At 38.3% G+C, this 16804-nt stretch overlaps 1 protein-coding gene across 1 annotated transcript in view; it reads right to left on the bottom strand.

Moving 5' to 3' along the window:
- DYNC1LI1 (dynein cytoplasmic 1 light intermediate chain 1) overlaps positions 1-16804 on the bottom strand; it is a 53243-nt gene that overhangs the window by 20550 nt on the left and 15889 nt on the right. The window contains exons 3-4 of the mRNA XM_036892045.2: positions 12549-12665; positions 5064-5294 (exon numbers count right to left, since the gene is read on the bottom strand). Coding sequence (XP_036747940.1) covers positions 5064-5294; positions 12549-12665 — 348 coding nt within the window. The remainder of the gene's footprint in view (positions 1-5063; positions 5295-12548; positions 12666-16804) is intronic.

Below are 16804 nucleotides of genomic sequence, written 5' to 3'. Positions count from 1 at the left end.
CCCAAACTCATTCTATGAAGCCAACATCACCTTAATACCACAACCAGGCAAAGACCACGCCAAAAAAGAAAATTACAGACCAATATCCCTGATGAATGTAGATGCAAAAATACTTAATAAAATATTAGCAAACCGAATTCAAAAATACAACAAAAGGATCATACACCATGACCAAGTGGGATTCATCCCAGGGATGCAAAGATGGTACAACATTTGAAAATCCATCAACATCATCCACCACATCAACAAAAAGAAAGACAAAAACCATATGATCATCTCCATAGATGCTGAAAAAGCATTTGACAAAATTCAACATCCATTCATGATAAAAACTCTCAGCAAAATGGGAATAGAGGGCAAGTACCTCAACATAATAAAGGCCATATATGATAAACCCACAGCCAACATTATACTGAACAGCGAGAAGCTGAAAACTTTTCCTCTGAGATCGGGAACTAGACAGGGATGCCCACTCTCCCCACTGCTATTTAACATAGTACTGAAGGTCCTAGCCACGGCAATCAGACAAAACAAAGAAATACAAGGAATCCAGATTGGTAAAGAAGAAGTTAAACTGTCACTATTTGCAGATGACATGATATTGCACATAAAAAGCCCTAAAGACTCCACCCCAAAACTACTAGAACTGATATCGGAATACAGCAAAGTTGCAGGATACAAAATTAACACACAGAAATCTGTAGCTTTCCTATACACTAACAATGAACCAATAGAAAGAGAAATCAGGAAAACAATTCCATTCACAACTGCATCAAAAAGAATATAATACCTAGGAATAAATCTAACCAAAGAAGTGAATGACCTATACTCTGAAAACTACAAGTCACTCTTAAGAGAAATTAAAGGGGACACTAACAGATGGAAACTCATCCCATGCTCGTGGCTAGGAAGAATTAATATTATCAAAATGGTCATCCTGCCCAAAGCAATATACAGATTTGATGCAATCCCTAACAAATTACCAGCAACATTCTTCAATGAACAGGAACAAATAATTCAAAAATTCATATGGAAACACCAAAGACCCCGAATAGCCAAAGCAATCCTGAGAAAGAAGAATAAAGTAGGGGGGATCTCACTCCCCAACTTCAAGCTCTACTACAAAGCCATAGTAATCAAGACAATTTGGTACTGGCACAAGAACAGAGCCACAGACCAGTGGAACAGACTAGAGTCTCCAGACATTAACCCAAACATATATGGTCAATTAATATTTGATAAAGGAGCCATGGACACACAATGGGGAAATGACAGTCTCTTCAACAGATGGTGCTGGCAAAACTGGACAGCTACATGTAAGAGAATGAAACTGGACCATTGTCTAACCCCATATACAAAAGTAAATTCAAAATGGATCAAAGACCTGAATGTAAGCCATAAAACCATTAAACTCGTGGAAAAAAACATAGGCAAAAACCTCTTAGACATAAACATGAGTGACCTCTTCTTGAACATATCTCCCCAGGCAAGGAAAACAACAGCAAAAATGAACAAGTGGGACTATATTAAGCTGAAAAGCTTCTGTACAGCAAAAGACACCATCAATAGAACAAAAAGGAACCCTACAGTATGGGAGAATATATTTGAAAATGACAGATCTGATAAAGGGTTGACGTCCAAAATATATAAAGAGCTCACACGCCTCAACAAACAAAAATCAAATAATCCAATTAAAAAATGGGCAGAGGAACTGAACAGACAGTTCTCCATAAAAGAAATACAGATGGCCAATAGACACATGAAAAGATGCTCCACATCACTAATTATCAGAGAAATGCAAATTAAAACTACAATGAGGTATCACCTCACACCAGTAAGGATGGCTGCCATCCAAAAGACAAACAATGACAAATGTTGGCGAGGCTGTGGAGAAAGGGGAACCCTCCTACACTGCTGCTGGGAATGTAAACTAGTTCAACCATTGTGGAAAGCAGTATGGAGGTTCATCAAAATGCTCAAAACAGACTTACCATTTGACCCAGGAATTCCACTCCTAGGAATTTACCCTAAGAACGCAGCAATCAAGTTTGAGAAAGACAGATGCACCCCTATGTTTATCGCAGCACTATTTATAATAGCCAAGAAGTGGAAACAACCTAAATGTCCATCGGTAGATGAATTGATAAAGAAGATGTGGTACATATACACAATGGAATACTACTCAGCCATAAGAAGAGGGCAAATCCTACCATTTGCAGCAACATGGATGGAGCTGGAGGGTATTATGCTCAGTGAAATAAGCCATGTGGAGAAAGACAAATACCAAATGATTTCCACTCATCTGTGGAGTATAAGAACAAAGGAAAAATTGAAGGAACAAAACAGCAGCAGAATCACAGAACCCAAGAATGGACTAACAGGTACCAAAGGGAAAGGGACTGGGGAGGATGGGTGGGTAGGGAGGGATAAGGGGGCGGGGGTTGGAAGAAGGGGGGTATTAAGATCAGCATGCATGGAGGGGTGGGAGAAAGGGGAGAGCTGTACAACACAGAGAAGACAAGTAGTGATTCTACAACATTTAGCTATGCTGATGGACAGTGAGTGTAAAGGGGTTTATAGCGGGGACCTGGTATAGGGGAGAGCCTAGTAAACATAATATTCTTCATGTAAGTGTAGATTAAAGATAACAAAAAAAAAAAGAAAGAAAAGGGGGATTACTCCATGATAGGATAAAACTAACTGTAAATCAACGATTAATGCATGCTTTAAATATCCTTAATTTTGATCACTTAAAGGGTGTCAGATGATTGGCTATGGAGGTACACTTTTCTGATAATATTCCTTTCTCTTAAAAAAAAAAGCAATTCCTGTGTGGTGACCTCCAATGAGTTCTACACAATCGTATAAAGGGCAGATCAAAGTGTGGGCAAAGGGTCTGTTTGTGTTTATACAGAGGATCAAAGCCTAATTTGGCTACCCAGAAAATGAACTAAGATACGATATGAAGAAGAACTTCCAACATCAGCACTCTCTGGAAGAGTCATACCAGAAGATGATCATCAAAAAACCTCAACAAAGATCCAGGTGATGGATGCTGCAGTTGTAGCTGCATTCATCCCACCAGTTCCTGGACTTGCCATTGGAATGAAGAAGGAGATATCTAAGCTGGCCTGTGCATACAGTAAAACAACAAATTTGACTGGATCTACACTGTTGGAACTCAACCAAGAATTAGGAGAAGCGCAAGTTGTAGCGCTCCAAAATCTTGAGACTACAGACTATCTACTGTTAAAAGAACATATGGGATGTGAACAGTTCCCAGGAATGGGCTGTTTTAATTTGTCTGATTTCTCTCAGACTGTTCAAGTTCAGTTGGACAATATCCATCATATCATAGACAAATTTTCACAAATGCCTAGGGTGCCTAACTGGTTTTCTTGGCTTCACTGGAGATGGCTGATAATTATAGATCTGTTTTGGTTATGTAACTGTATTCCTATTATGTTAATGTGTGTGCGCAATTTAATTAGTAGTTTACAACCTATACATGCTTAAGTTACTCTACAAGAAGATATGTCAAAGAAATAATCAATCTTCCCATGTTTTCTTCCGTCTGCTACCTCTATAGCCTTTCTTCTTCCTTCCTAATTACAACCCTTAAATAGAATTCGTGCCTCATATCGAATTTACCGAGTATCATAATTCCTCCAAGTGGTAAAGATACCTCAAGACAAATGCTGGGCATAGAAGCCACAGGGCATAAATCTGCAAAGAAGTAAAAAGCTAATCTTTTCAAACAATATGGCTTCTCTCTCACTTACCAATTTTACATTTCCCTGTATGGCCCCAGGAGATGACTGGTTAGCCAGAGATGGGTAAGATTCCTCAAGGGAGGAACAACCTAAGACAGGCACAGTTGCAGGGGGGCCATCAGGTGAGAAATTGGGGATCAACAGAGGTGAGGCTTAGAACCTCACCCCCCCTGTTTTGAGAGAAATCTTCTGCATCCGTGGATGTTTTATTGCCCTTGTCTAGCTTGGATTAACACATAGTCTACAGGCACACACCTGATCATCTACATTTGCTCTCTTACAACACTAAACTAAGTTTTCTACCTTTATCTTACATCTACCTACCACTTCAGCATTTTATTAAAAATAATAATAATAATAATAATAAAGGGAAAAATGTGGGATCCACATATAAATGAAGTATAAAAATCAAATGAATATTCATATTTGACCTGATTGTTTATAGTTCATAATGCGTGATCAAAACTGAAAGTTTCTTTGATGACTGCCCTTGTACTGTTCACCATGTAAGAACTTATTCACTATGTAAGAATTTGTTCACCATGTAAGAACTTGTTCGTTATGCTTCAGAAGATTGGAGGCTGATGAGAATTAGGCTTGGGGTGGATTAATGATTGTGCATTGAGCACTGACTCCCCTATACAGAATTCTATTGTTGTTAACAACCATTTGATCAATAAATATGAGAGATACCCTCTCAAAAAAAAAAAAAAAAAGTATAATACTAGCAAATGAACTGCTCTCAGTGACATTAAGAACTGTGACAACTGGCTTAGAACCTGTTAGAAATGACCCATATCGTTTCTGTAATTTCCATGAAAATTTCCAATTTATAGGGCACAAAATATATCAAGTACTTTGTAAAATAAAAAAAACAGCTTAACATATTTATATTTGTGTGGTTAACATCTTTTTGGACATATTTCATTTTGACAAGGTTGATACGATTGCTCTACTTACCAAGAAATGAAAACTGCTAAAAATGAGCAGCTGAAGAAAGATTAAAGGTTTTTCATTCTGAAAAACTATTTTCTAAACTGAACATATACAGCCTTTTGGCAAAGGAGAAAAAGCATCTGTACTACAGAATCTGCCATTATACAGATGTACACATATGTGTGTATTTCCAATTTAAAACAGTATTAAAACCTAGCATATCACTCAAACTGAATTTCAGAAACTTTTGTTTCCTTCATTAAACCTTATTCAAAGCCAAAAATTCCTAATAATTAAGATAGTCAAACTAGGACATTTTGTATTTGAAATCTTTTATATTTCCAGGCTACTCACACTTCTGTTCCATTTCTTTCATTTCTTCAGGCAGAATTTTCAATTTGTCAATATGTTCTCTCACAACACTTGCCCATTTCTGTAAAGAATCCAGTGCAGTCCAAGGCTTGGACATATCAACAACCAGCATAACCAGAGTGTCTTTCAGAGAAATGGCATCCAGTGAAAATTTCAGGAGGCCTTTGTGATACAGGTCCCCGTCTAAGATCCATACATTACATCTTGTTTGATCTACAACAGACAAAAGGAAGTTACCAAGGCAACAGGATAAGTTATTTCTTCATCCAACCTCCAATACTACTTGGGATTTTAGGACATCTCCACAGGATGTATCTCCTTTGACAAGGTTCAACTATTTAGGTTACATCTACCAGTTTACTAAATGTTTAATGAATACTCAGGAAAATTATTTAACTGCCCACATGAAACACCAGCATGCTCTATTTCTCAATCCACAAATCACAGACTAAATAACATATTTCTATTTTTCCTGTATAAAAATGGGAAGGTAAGTGATTTACAGAAGAAAAAAATAGCTTATCAGATGAGAAAAGCTGAGGAATAAACACATTTTTATGTCAAAAAATCAGAGGGTGAAAAAGGAGTCAGCAAAAACAGTAAAGCATAGTTATTATTTCACTATCTGAGGGAAAATGAACTGAAAACTTGAGACTCTTCTAGGATAGCAAAAAAAGCCAGTCTGCACACCTTAAGATGTTTAAAAATAACAGTATGGGGGGAGGAGCCAAGATGGCGACATGAGTAGAGCAGTGGAAATCTCCTCCCAAAACCATATATATTTTTGAAAATACAACAAATACAACTATCCCTAAATGAGAGACCAGAAGATCCAGGACAACAGCCAGGCTACATCTAACACCTGCGAGAACCCAGCGCCTCACAAAGGGGGTAAGATACAAGCCATGGCCCAGCGGGACCCGAGCGCCTCTCACCCCAGCTCCCAGTGGGAGCAGAGGAGTCGGAGTGGGGAAGGAATGGGAGCCCAGGACTGCTAAATATCCAGCCCTAGCCATCCGCACCAGGAGCACAGATACACAGTGCGTGGTGTGCTGGATACTAGGGAAATGGGACAGTAAAATTTGTGAGCGGGTCCCCGCAGCTGGGGCCCCTGGGACAAAGAAAAGCGAGTGCTTTTTGAAAGTCTTAGAGGGGACAGGGGCACCACAGCTGGACAGAAGCATCCTGGGAAACTCAGCCCAGCAGCTGGGAATCCTGGGGAACTCCGGGTGCCCTAACCCCTGGGCGGCAGTGCAGCTCTGAGGCCCTTCACAGGGATAAACAGCCTCCTGCCCATTCCCCCTCCGACGTGGCTCCGCCATAGCAGAGCGGCAGCCTGAGAGTGGCCACGCCCACAGCAACCGCGGAGCTTAACTCCACAACAGCTGGGCAAGAATCAGACCCTGTCTGCACGTAGCTGCCCAGTAAAAGCCACTAGAGGTCACCGTTCTCACAGAAGAGGAAGGCCACAAACTAGCAAGAAGGGACGTTCTCCCAGCCGACACACTTGCCAGCTCCCCACAACTACCTCTATCGCCATGAAAAGGCAGAAGATTTTGATCCAGACCAAAATCACAGAGACAACCCCTGAGATAAACAGCGGAGAGATAGACATAACCAATCTCCCTAAAAAAGAATTCAAAATAAAGGTCATAACCATGCTGATGGAGCTGCAGAGAAAAATGCAAGAGCTAACAGACAAAGTAGGGAGGGAGACTACAGAAATAAAACAATCTGGAAGGATTCAAAAGCAGAATGGATGAGATGCAAGAGGCCATTAATGGAATAGAAACCAGAGAACAGGAATGCATAGAAGCTGACGCACAGAGATAAAAGGATCTACAGGAATGAAACAAAATTAAGGGAACTGTGTGACCAATTCAAAAGGAACAATATCCGTATTATAGGGGTACCAGAAGAAGAAGAGAGAGAAAAAGGGATAGAAAGTGTATTTGAAGAAATAATTGCTGAAAACTTCCCCAAACTGGGGAAAGAAATAGTCACTCAGATCACAGAAGTACACAGAACTCCCAACAGAAGGGACCCAAGGAGGACAACACCAAGACACATAATAATTAAAATGGCAAAGATCAAGGACAAGGACAGTTTGAAAGGCAGCTAGAGAGAGGAAAAAAGTCACCTACAAAGGAAAACCCATCAGGCTATCATCAGACTTCTCAACAGAAACCTTACAGGCCAGAAGAGAATGGTATGAAATATTTAATGCAATGAAACAGAAGGGCCTTGAACCAAGAATACTGTATCCAGCACAATTATCATTTAAATATGAAGGAAGGATTAAACAATTCCCAGACAAGCAAAAGTTGAGGGAATTTGCCTCCCACAAACCACCTCTACAGGGTATTTTAGAGGGACTGCTCTAGATGGGAGCACTCCTAAGGCTAAATAGATGTCACCACAGAAAATAAAATCACAGCAAAGAAAGCAGACCAACCAAATACTAACTAAAGGTAAAAAATAAAATCAATTACCCACAAAAGCAGTTAAAGGAAACACAAAAGAGTACAGAATAAAACAAACAACATATGAAGAATGGAGGAGGAGGAATAAGAAGGGAGAGAAATAAAGAATCATCAGAGAGTGTTTATACTTGCTCAATAAGCAAGTTAAGTTAGACAGTAAGATCGTAAAGAAGCTAATCTTGAACCTTTGGTAACCATGAATTTAAAGCCTGCAATGGCAATAAGTACATATCTTTCAATAAGCACCCTAAATGTAAATGGACTGAATGCGCCAATCAAAAGACACAGAGTAATAGAATGGATAAAGAAGCAAGACCCTTCTATATGCTGCTTACAAGAGGCTCACTTCAAACCCAAAGACATGCACAGACTAAAAGTCAAGGGATGGAAAAAGATATTTCATGCAAACAACAAGAAGAAAAAAGCAGGTGTTGCAGTACTAGTATCAGACAAAATAGACTTCAAAACAAAGAAAGTAACAAGAGATAAAGAAGGACATTACATAATGATAAAGGGCTCAGTCCAACAAGAGGATATAACCATTATAAATATATATCCATCCAACACAGGAGCACCAGCATATGTGAAACAAATACTAACAGAATTAAAGGAGGAAATAGAATGCAATGCACTCATTCTAAGAGGCTTAAACATACCACTCACTCCAAAGGACAGATCCACCAGAAAGAAAATCAGGAAGGACACAGAGGCACTGAACAACACACTAGAACAGATGGACCTAATAGACATCTATAGAACTCTACATCCAAAAGCAACAGGATACACATTCTTCTCAAGTGCACATGGAACATTCTCCAGAATAGATCACATACTAGGCTACAAAAAGAGCCTCAGTAAATTCAAAAATATTGAAATTCTACCAACCAACTTTTCAGACCACAAAGGTATAAACTAGAAATAAATTGTACAAAGAAAGTAAAAAGGCTCACAAACACATGGAGGCTTAACAACATGTTCCTAAATAATCAATGGATCAATGACCAAATTAAAATAGAGATCAAGCAATATATGGAAACAAATGACAACAACACAAAGCCCCAATGCAATGAAACAGAAGGGCCTTGAACCAAGAATACTGTATCCAGCACAATTATCATTTAAATATGAAGGAAGGATTAAACAATTCCCAGACAAGCAAAAGTTGAGGGAATTTGCCTCCCACAAACCACCTCTACAGGGTATTTTAGAGGGACTGCTCTAGATGGGAGCACTCCTAAGGCTAAATAGATGTTCCTAAATAATCAATGGATCAACGACCAAATTAAAATAGAGACAAATGACAACAACACAAAGCCCCAACTTCTGTGGGATGCAGTGAAAGCAGTCTTAAGAGGAAAGTATATAGCAATCCAGGCATATTTAAAGAAGGAAGAATAATCCTAAATGAATAGTCTAACGCCACAATTATCAAAATTGGAAAAAGAAGAACAAATGAGGCCTGAAGTCAGCAGAAGGAGGGACATAATACAGATCAGAAAATAAATAAATAAAATTGAGAAGAATAAAACAATAAAAAAAAAATCAGTGAAACCAAGAGTTGGTTCTTTGAGAAAATAAACAAAATAGATAAGCCTCTAGCCAGACTTATTAAGAGAAAAAGAGAATTAACACACGTCAACAGAATCAGAAACGAGAAAGGAAAATCACGATGGATCCCACAGAAATACAAAGAATTATTAGAGAATACTATGAAAACCTATATGCTAACAAGCTGGAAAACCTAGAAGAAATGGACAACTTCCTAGAAAAATACAACCTTCCAAGACTGACCAAGAAAGAAACAGAAAATCTAAACAAACCAATTACCAGCAACGAAATTGATGCGGTAATCAAAAAACTACCCAAGAAAAAAATCCCCGGGGCCAGATGGATTTACCTCGGAATTTTGTCAGACATACAGAGAAGACATAATACTCATTCTCCTTAACGTTTTCCAAAAAATAGAAGAGGAGGGAATACTCCCAAACTCATTCTATAAAGCCAGCATCACCCTAATACCAAAACCAGGCAAAGACTCCACCAAAAAAGAAAATTACAGACCAATATCCCTGATGAACATAGATGCAATACTCAACAAAATATTGGTAAACAGAATTCAAAAATACATCAAAAGGATCATACACCATGACCAAGTGGGATTCATCCCAGGGATGCAAGGATGGTACAACAATTCGAAAATCCATCAACATCATCCACCACATAAATAAAATGAAGGACAAAAACCACATGATCATCTCCATAGATGCTGAAAAAGCATTTGACAAAATTCAACATCCATTCATGAAAAAAACTCTCAGCAAAATGGGTATAGAGGGCAAGTACCTCAACATAATAAAGGCTATATATGATAAACCCACAGCCAACATCATACTGAACAGCAAGAAGCTGAAAGCTTTTCCTCTGCAATTGGGAACAAGACAGGGATGCCCACTATCCCCACTGTTATTCAAAATAGTACTGGAAGTCCTAGCCACGGCAATTAGACAAAACAAAGAAATACAAGGAATCCAGATTGGTAAAGAAGAAGCTAAACTGTCACTATTTGCAGATGACATGATATTGTACATTAAAAACCCTAAAGACTCCACACCAAAACTACTAGAACTTATATCGGAATCCAGCAAAGTTGCAGGATACAAAATTAACACACAGAAATCTGTGGTTTTCCTATACACTAACAATGAACTAATAGAAAGAGAAATCAGGAAAATAATTCCATTCACAATGGCATCAAAAAGAATAAAATACCTAAGAATAAACCTAACCAAGGAAGTGAAAGACCTATACCCTGAAAACTATAAAACACTCTTAAGAGAAATTAAAGAGGTCACAAACAAATGGAAACTCATCCCATGCTCCTGGCTAGGAGGAATTAATATTGTCAAAATGGCCATCCTGCCCAAAACAATATACAGATTCGATGCAATCCCTATCAAATTACCAACAGCATTCTTCAACGACCTGGAACAAATAGTTCAAAAATTCATATGGAAACACCAAAGATCCTGAATAGCCAAAAGAATCCTGAGAAGGAAGAATAAAGTGGGGGGGGATCTTGCTCCCCAACTTCAAGCTCTACTACAAAGCCACAGTAATCAAAACAATTTGGTACTAGCAGAAGAACAGAGCCACAGACCGGTGGAACAGAATAGAGACTGCAGACATTAACCCAAACATATATGGTCAATTAATATACGATGAAGGAGCCACAGACATACAATGGGGAAATGACAGTCTCTTCAACAGATGGTGCTGGCAAAACTGGACAGCTAAATGTTAAGAGAGTGAAACTGGGTCACTGTCTAACCCCACATGCAAAAGTAAATTCGAAATGGATCAAAGACCTGAATGTAAGTCATGAAACCATAAAACTCTTAGAAAAACATAGGCAAAAATCTCTTAGACATAAACATGAGTGACCTCTTCCTGAACATACCTCCCCAGGCAAGGGAAACAAAAGCAAAAATGAACAAGTGGGACTATATCAAGCTGGAAAGCTTCTGTACAGCAAAGGACATCATGAAGAGAACAAAAAGGCATCCTACAGTATGGGAGAATATATTCATAAATGACAGATCCAATAAAGGGTTGACATCCAAAATATATAAAGAGCTCACCACCTCAGCAAACAAAAAGCAAATAATCCAATTAAAAAATGGGCAGAGGAGCTGAACAGACAGTTCTCCAAAGAAGAAATTCAGATGGCCAACAGACACATGGAAAGATGCTCCACATCGCTCATCATCAGAAAAATGCAAATTAAAATCACAATGAGATATCAGCTCACACCAGTAAAGATCGCCACCATCCAAAAGACAAACAACAACAAATGTTGGCAAGGTTGTGGAGAAAGGGGAACCCTCCTACACAGCTGGTGGGAATGTAAATTAGTTCAACCATTGTGGAAAGCAGTATGGAGGTTCCTCAAAAAGCTCAAAATAGATATACCATTTGACCCAGGAATTCCACTTCTAGGAATTTATCTTAAGAATGCAGCAGCCCAGTTTGAAAAAGACAGATGCACCCCTATGTTTATTGCAGCACTATTTACAATAGCCAAGAAATGGAAGCAACCTAAGTGTCCATCAGTAGATGAATGGATAAAGAAGATGTGGTACATATACACAATGGAATATTATTCAGCCATAAGAAGAAGACAAATCCTACCATTTGCAACAACATGGATGGAGCTAGAGGGTATTATGCTCAGTGAAATAAGCTAGGTGGAGAAAGACAAGTACCAAATGATTTCACTCATCTGTGGAGTATAAGAACAAAGAAAAACTGAAGGAACAAAACAGCAGCAGAATCATAGAACCCAAGAATGGACTAACAGTTACCAAAGGGAAAGGAACTGGGGAGGATGGGTAGGAAGGCAGGGATAAGGGCAGGGAAAAAGAAAGGGGGCATTACGATTAGCATGTATGTGGGGGGCGAGGGCATGGGGAGGGCAGTACAACACAGAGAAGAAAAAAGGGGGCATTACGATTAGCATGTATAATGTGGGCGGGGGCATGGGGAGGGCAGTACAACACAGAGAAGAAAAAAGGGGGCATTACGATTAGCATGTATAATGTGGGCGGGGGCATGGGGAGGGCAGTACAACACAGAGAAGACAAGTAGTGATTCTACAGCATCTTACTATGCTGATGGACAGTGACTGTAACGGGGTTTGTGGGGGGAACTTGGTGAAGGGGGGAGCCTAGTAAACATAATGTTCTTCATGTAATTGTACATTAATGATAACAAAATTAAAAAAATTAATAAATAAAAATAAAATAAAATAAAAAATAACACTGAATTCCAACAGCAAACCAATAAAAGTAAGCCTAAACATAACTGACTGGCAGAACATAGGATTCCTTGTAAAAAGTGACACCTAACAAAGTCAAAGACTACTATGAGCAGCAGTGCACCTCGGAATAACTTTCAGAAATTTATGTTACAAATAAATGACACTCACCATCCCTGTCTTCATCATGAACATTTAAGTACAAATATTCCAATCCTCTTCCTTTCTTGTACTCCTCTATTCCTTGAAGTTTTCTTATTAAGCTTGTTTTTCCAGCTCCATCTTCACCTGTAAAAAAGGAAATACCTTTTATATTATAGTATGAATTATTTAAAGATGTCTTCTAATGCCAAGTGAAAACCTGAAATGGAACTAGCTGTCACCAAAAGGGTAATTTGACAGAAGCTAAGCAGTTAACTATAGAGATGAAGATGCAGACTGCACTTCCAGGGCTCTCTCCTGGTGTCTGGGCTGCTCTTGCCAAGTCCATTCTATACTGTTAGAAATGGCTTCTCTCTCTGGGTATTTTTCAGGAAGTTCAACTCTTACGTGATCCCAGTTTAATCTACAAGGAACAAAAGATTCTCTCTACTGGATTTCAATCCTAAGAATCTTAGGTAAAGACTCATAACTGGCCCAGTTTGGGTCATGTGGCCACTCCAGGCCACCCACAGAAGATGGATGGTCCATCAAAGTTGACTAGGACAGGGAACTGAGACTGTGTAGCCTCATGAATACCATGAAGCCATAAGAAATATGTAGCAAGGGAGAGGGATAGAAGTTGGGGGTAGTAAACTGGGCAAGAACAAGAATAGAGGGAATACAGAACAACAAAAATAAAACAACAGACTTCAAAAATATTAATAGCAACAAATCATGTGATTTAAACTTGGCATAAGTTTAAAAAGTTTAAAACTAGGCTAGCTATTCAATGTTTTGGTGAGGATTTTTTTTTATATTATTAGTTTATTTAAATACTACATATTACTGATTCATGGACTTATTTCATTATTAGCAATATCACATTAATAGTACTTCTAAAGGTGAGTTTTGGATCTAAGGACTTGTTCCTGGAGTTCTCTGAGAATTTGAAAATTGTCTTCATTTTCACGTTGAAATTTTTTAAAAAATTATATATGTCTCAGATCTTCTGAATGACCATTTTTATATCTAAATGCTACAGTAGGATTGCAGAATCCATTTCTGCACTGGTGTTTACAATCCTACTGGTGTCAAGCTGAGGCCAAATGATGCAGACAGAAGAGAAGAGAGGGGACACACAGGCATGCCACACTCAAAAGAAAATATCCCAGAGTGGTCAGTACTATATTCAATTATACTGGCCAGACGGGTTCTTTTTATGCGCTATTTTCCAACACTTCATAGCAGTTAAGTATAGCTTTAAATAGGCAATAAAGGATTTGTCATTAAATGAGTACTGCTTTTCTAGTACTATTTTTTGCAGCATGCTATTAAAATGTTCCATTAAACTAACAGATTGGGTTGAAAACAGTAACATCTATGACAATGCAATGACTCCCATGATGATCTATCATGCTTAAAATGGAAATGATCACATTAATCAGTGAAAAATAAAAAATATAAATACTTCTGTCTACTATGAAACCCAAAATTAGAACTTAATTTCAGCAAAACACCCTTTGTTATACTGATTGCTAATTTGAATTTTATCAGTACTATAGTTTATGGCATTTAATTTATAATTTATTTTGGTTCTATAGCTCAAGAACTATAAACAAAAAGAACTTAAAGAATTTATATCTAGTCATCTCAGTAGGCTTAACCATTACACATAATAAAAATAATTTAAACCACCATATGAGAAGATCTATAAAATCTTCCTTTTAAACAGTCTATTTATAGGCAGAACAGAGATTTTTTGGGTAAGTGAAACTACTCTGTATGATACCATAATGATAAATACATGCCAGCATACATTTGTCAAATCCATATAATGTGTAGCACCAAGAGTGAATGCTCATTTAACTATGATGGATCATTGATTACATAAGTGTACCACTGTGTGAGGAGGTCGATAGTGGGGAAAGCTGTACATGTGTGAGGACTGGGGATATTTGAAAACTCCTGGCACTTCCTGCTCAATTTTGCTGTGAACCTAAAACTGCTCTAAAAAACAAAGTTCATTAACTTAAAAAAAAAAAGGGAGTCTGAGTCTGTTCTAAACCTATAAAAAAGGAATCACAATTTGTCTTATGATAGGTTGCTTTCCTCAAAGGAGTCCTCTAAGCTAAGAGGACACCACTGTTTTTGATTATCCCACAGAAACAATGTTACCTTCTACAAGCAAAAACTTAGTGCCGAGACTTACAATAGATGCTTAAGTCAATACAATATTCAAAAAGAATTTTCTAAAGTATGTATAGATCCATAAAAATGGGTAGCAATCGGATAAAACCTCATTTAATATGACCCAGGATTTATCTGCTCTTTAATCCCCACTCTAAATGTTAGAAAGTGAAGATACTTATAAAAAGGGGAAAAATATTTGATTATTTGATTTTAACTTGTTTTAATATTTCAAATGACTTAAATATAAAGGTTTCTGAATTAAAAATATAGATAATCTTAAGTAAAAGAATAAAAACCATAATAATATTAGCTAGAAATAATCACTGATAATTTTTCTCTGATGGTGATACTACAAGTAGATTCTCTAACAAGTTTGTGTCTTCCTTTTAGATTATCTAATTCTCATTTTAAAGGCTTAGTAGGCTCAGAAGAGATTTTGAGCCTAAATTCATGAAAAGTAAAAAATATTACAAATCTTAACTACATATGCTCACTGTTTCAAGTTCTTGCAGCTATCAGTAGAACAATGGTGTTTCCTTTTTCTAAGGACTGAATACAACTGGGTTTTCTCCCACTTACCATGAGACCAGAGTTTATTCCTCTGAGCGAATGTTGTCCATCAACCTTTAGGGGTCTCAAAAATGTATCAGATTCACCTGAGAGTCTTGGTAGACCACACATTGCTGGGCCTCACCACCTGAGTTTCTGATTCTGTATGTCTGGGGTGGGGCCCAAGATCTGCATTTTTAACAAGTTCCAAGTGCTGCTGGTCTAGGAACCACACTTTGAGAATCACTACATTAGACATTTTACTACACTAAGCCAAGCACTAGGAATACAAAGATCCATATATTGAAGCTGCTGTAAACTGGAAAGGGAAAACAGGAGATAATTTCCAGATACTGTACTTAGGACTACACTAGCAATATGTAACAAACCAGGAAGCTAGCCCTAAGGGAAGATTCTGGTTTGGCCTGGAAGTCAGAAAGGGCTTTACAGAGAAAGTAGGTAACACTTTAACCAAATCTTATAGTTAATGAACCATGGAGATTTAGGCATTCCTGGAAGTAAGGAAAGCATATACCGAGCCCTGGAGGCAAAGAACGTCCTTCTAGAAAGGACAAATAATATGAATGCATGAAATTTAGGACATGAGGGGAAAAGGAGCCAGAAGGTGAGAACAAATAGGGGACTCAGATCATGAAGGACATTTTACGCCAGGCAGAGATGGTTAGACTTTATCCTGAAGATAATGGGGAGCCACTGGCAGTGCTGGGATATTTTACAAAGATTGTGTGACGTTATAGAAGACTGAAAGGGTAAGTTTAGGAGTAAGAAGACTAGATAATAGACTATTATTGGAGGAGGCCTATTGAGAAATGAGGTAAGCCTGGGCTAAGGTATTAGCAAGGAGGGTGGAGATAACTGTACTCAGATCTGATTTGGCAGGGAGCCGGCAGAGGGATGAGGAAGATGGAAGTCAAAGACTCTTCCTTGGCATAGCCTCAGGAACATCGCCCTCTCCTATTCTAGCACTACCTCTAAGGTGCTTGGTTCTAAGTCTTCCTTGCAGGCTACAGTTTCCTCCCTACCCAACGTTTGTGTCCTCAGGGTCCCTTCCTCGGTCCTCTACTCTCCTCACTCTACGTAATTCCAGGAGAATCAACATGCACGACTTCAATACCACCTATCATCTGGTGACCCACAGATTTCCTTCCAGCCTCAGCCTCTCCTGAATGGCTTTGTGGTCTCACTATTTGGATATCCCATAAATACTTCAAATTTTAATATGCACAGAAGCAATATCGTTATCTTGCCAACTTTCTCCAAAACACTCGTGTAATTACTAACATGAGATTCCAACCTCAAGGTCTTTTTTCCTCTATCTAGAACATACTCTCTTCAGAAATGTCTGTGTTCCTGGCCTTCTTCCAACCTTCCCTCAAAATCACTTCCAGGCAGGCCACACCTGACTACCCCATTTAAAATCCCAACCTCCAAACATTCCCATTCCTTCTTGTTTTACTTTTCTCCATTGAATTTACTAATCTGATACATACTTTACTTGTCACTCTGTATACCCAAAAGCTCCAGAG

This window comes from Manis pentadactyla, chromosome 14 (assembly GCF_030020395.1).
Source record: "Manis pentadactyla isolate mManPen7 chromosome 14, mManPen7.hap1, whole genome shotgun sequence".
Classification (NCBI taxonomy): Eukaryota; Metazoa; Chordata; class Mammalia; order Pholidota; family Manidae; genus Manis; species Manis pentadactyla.
This window is presented reverse-complemented; position numbering and strand designations above follow the sequence as displayed.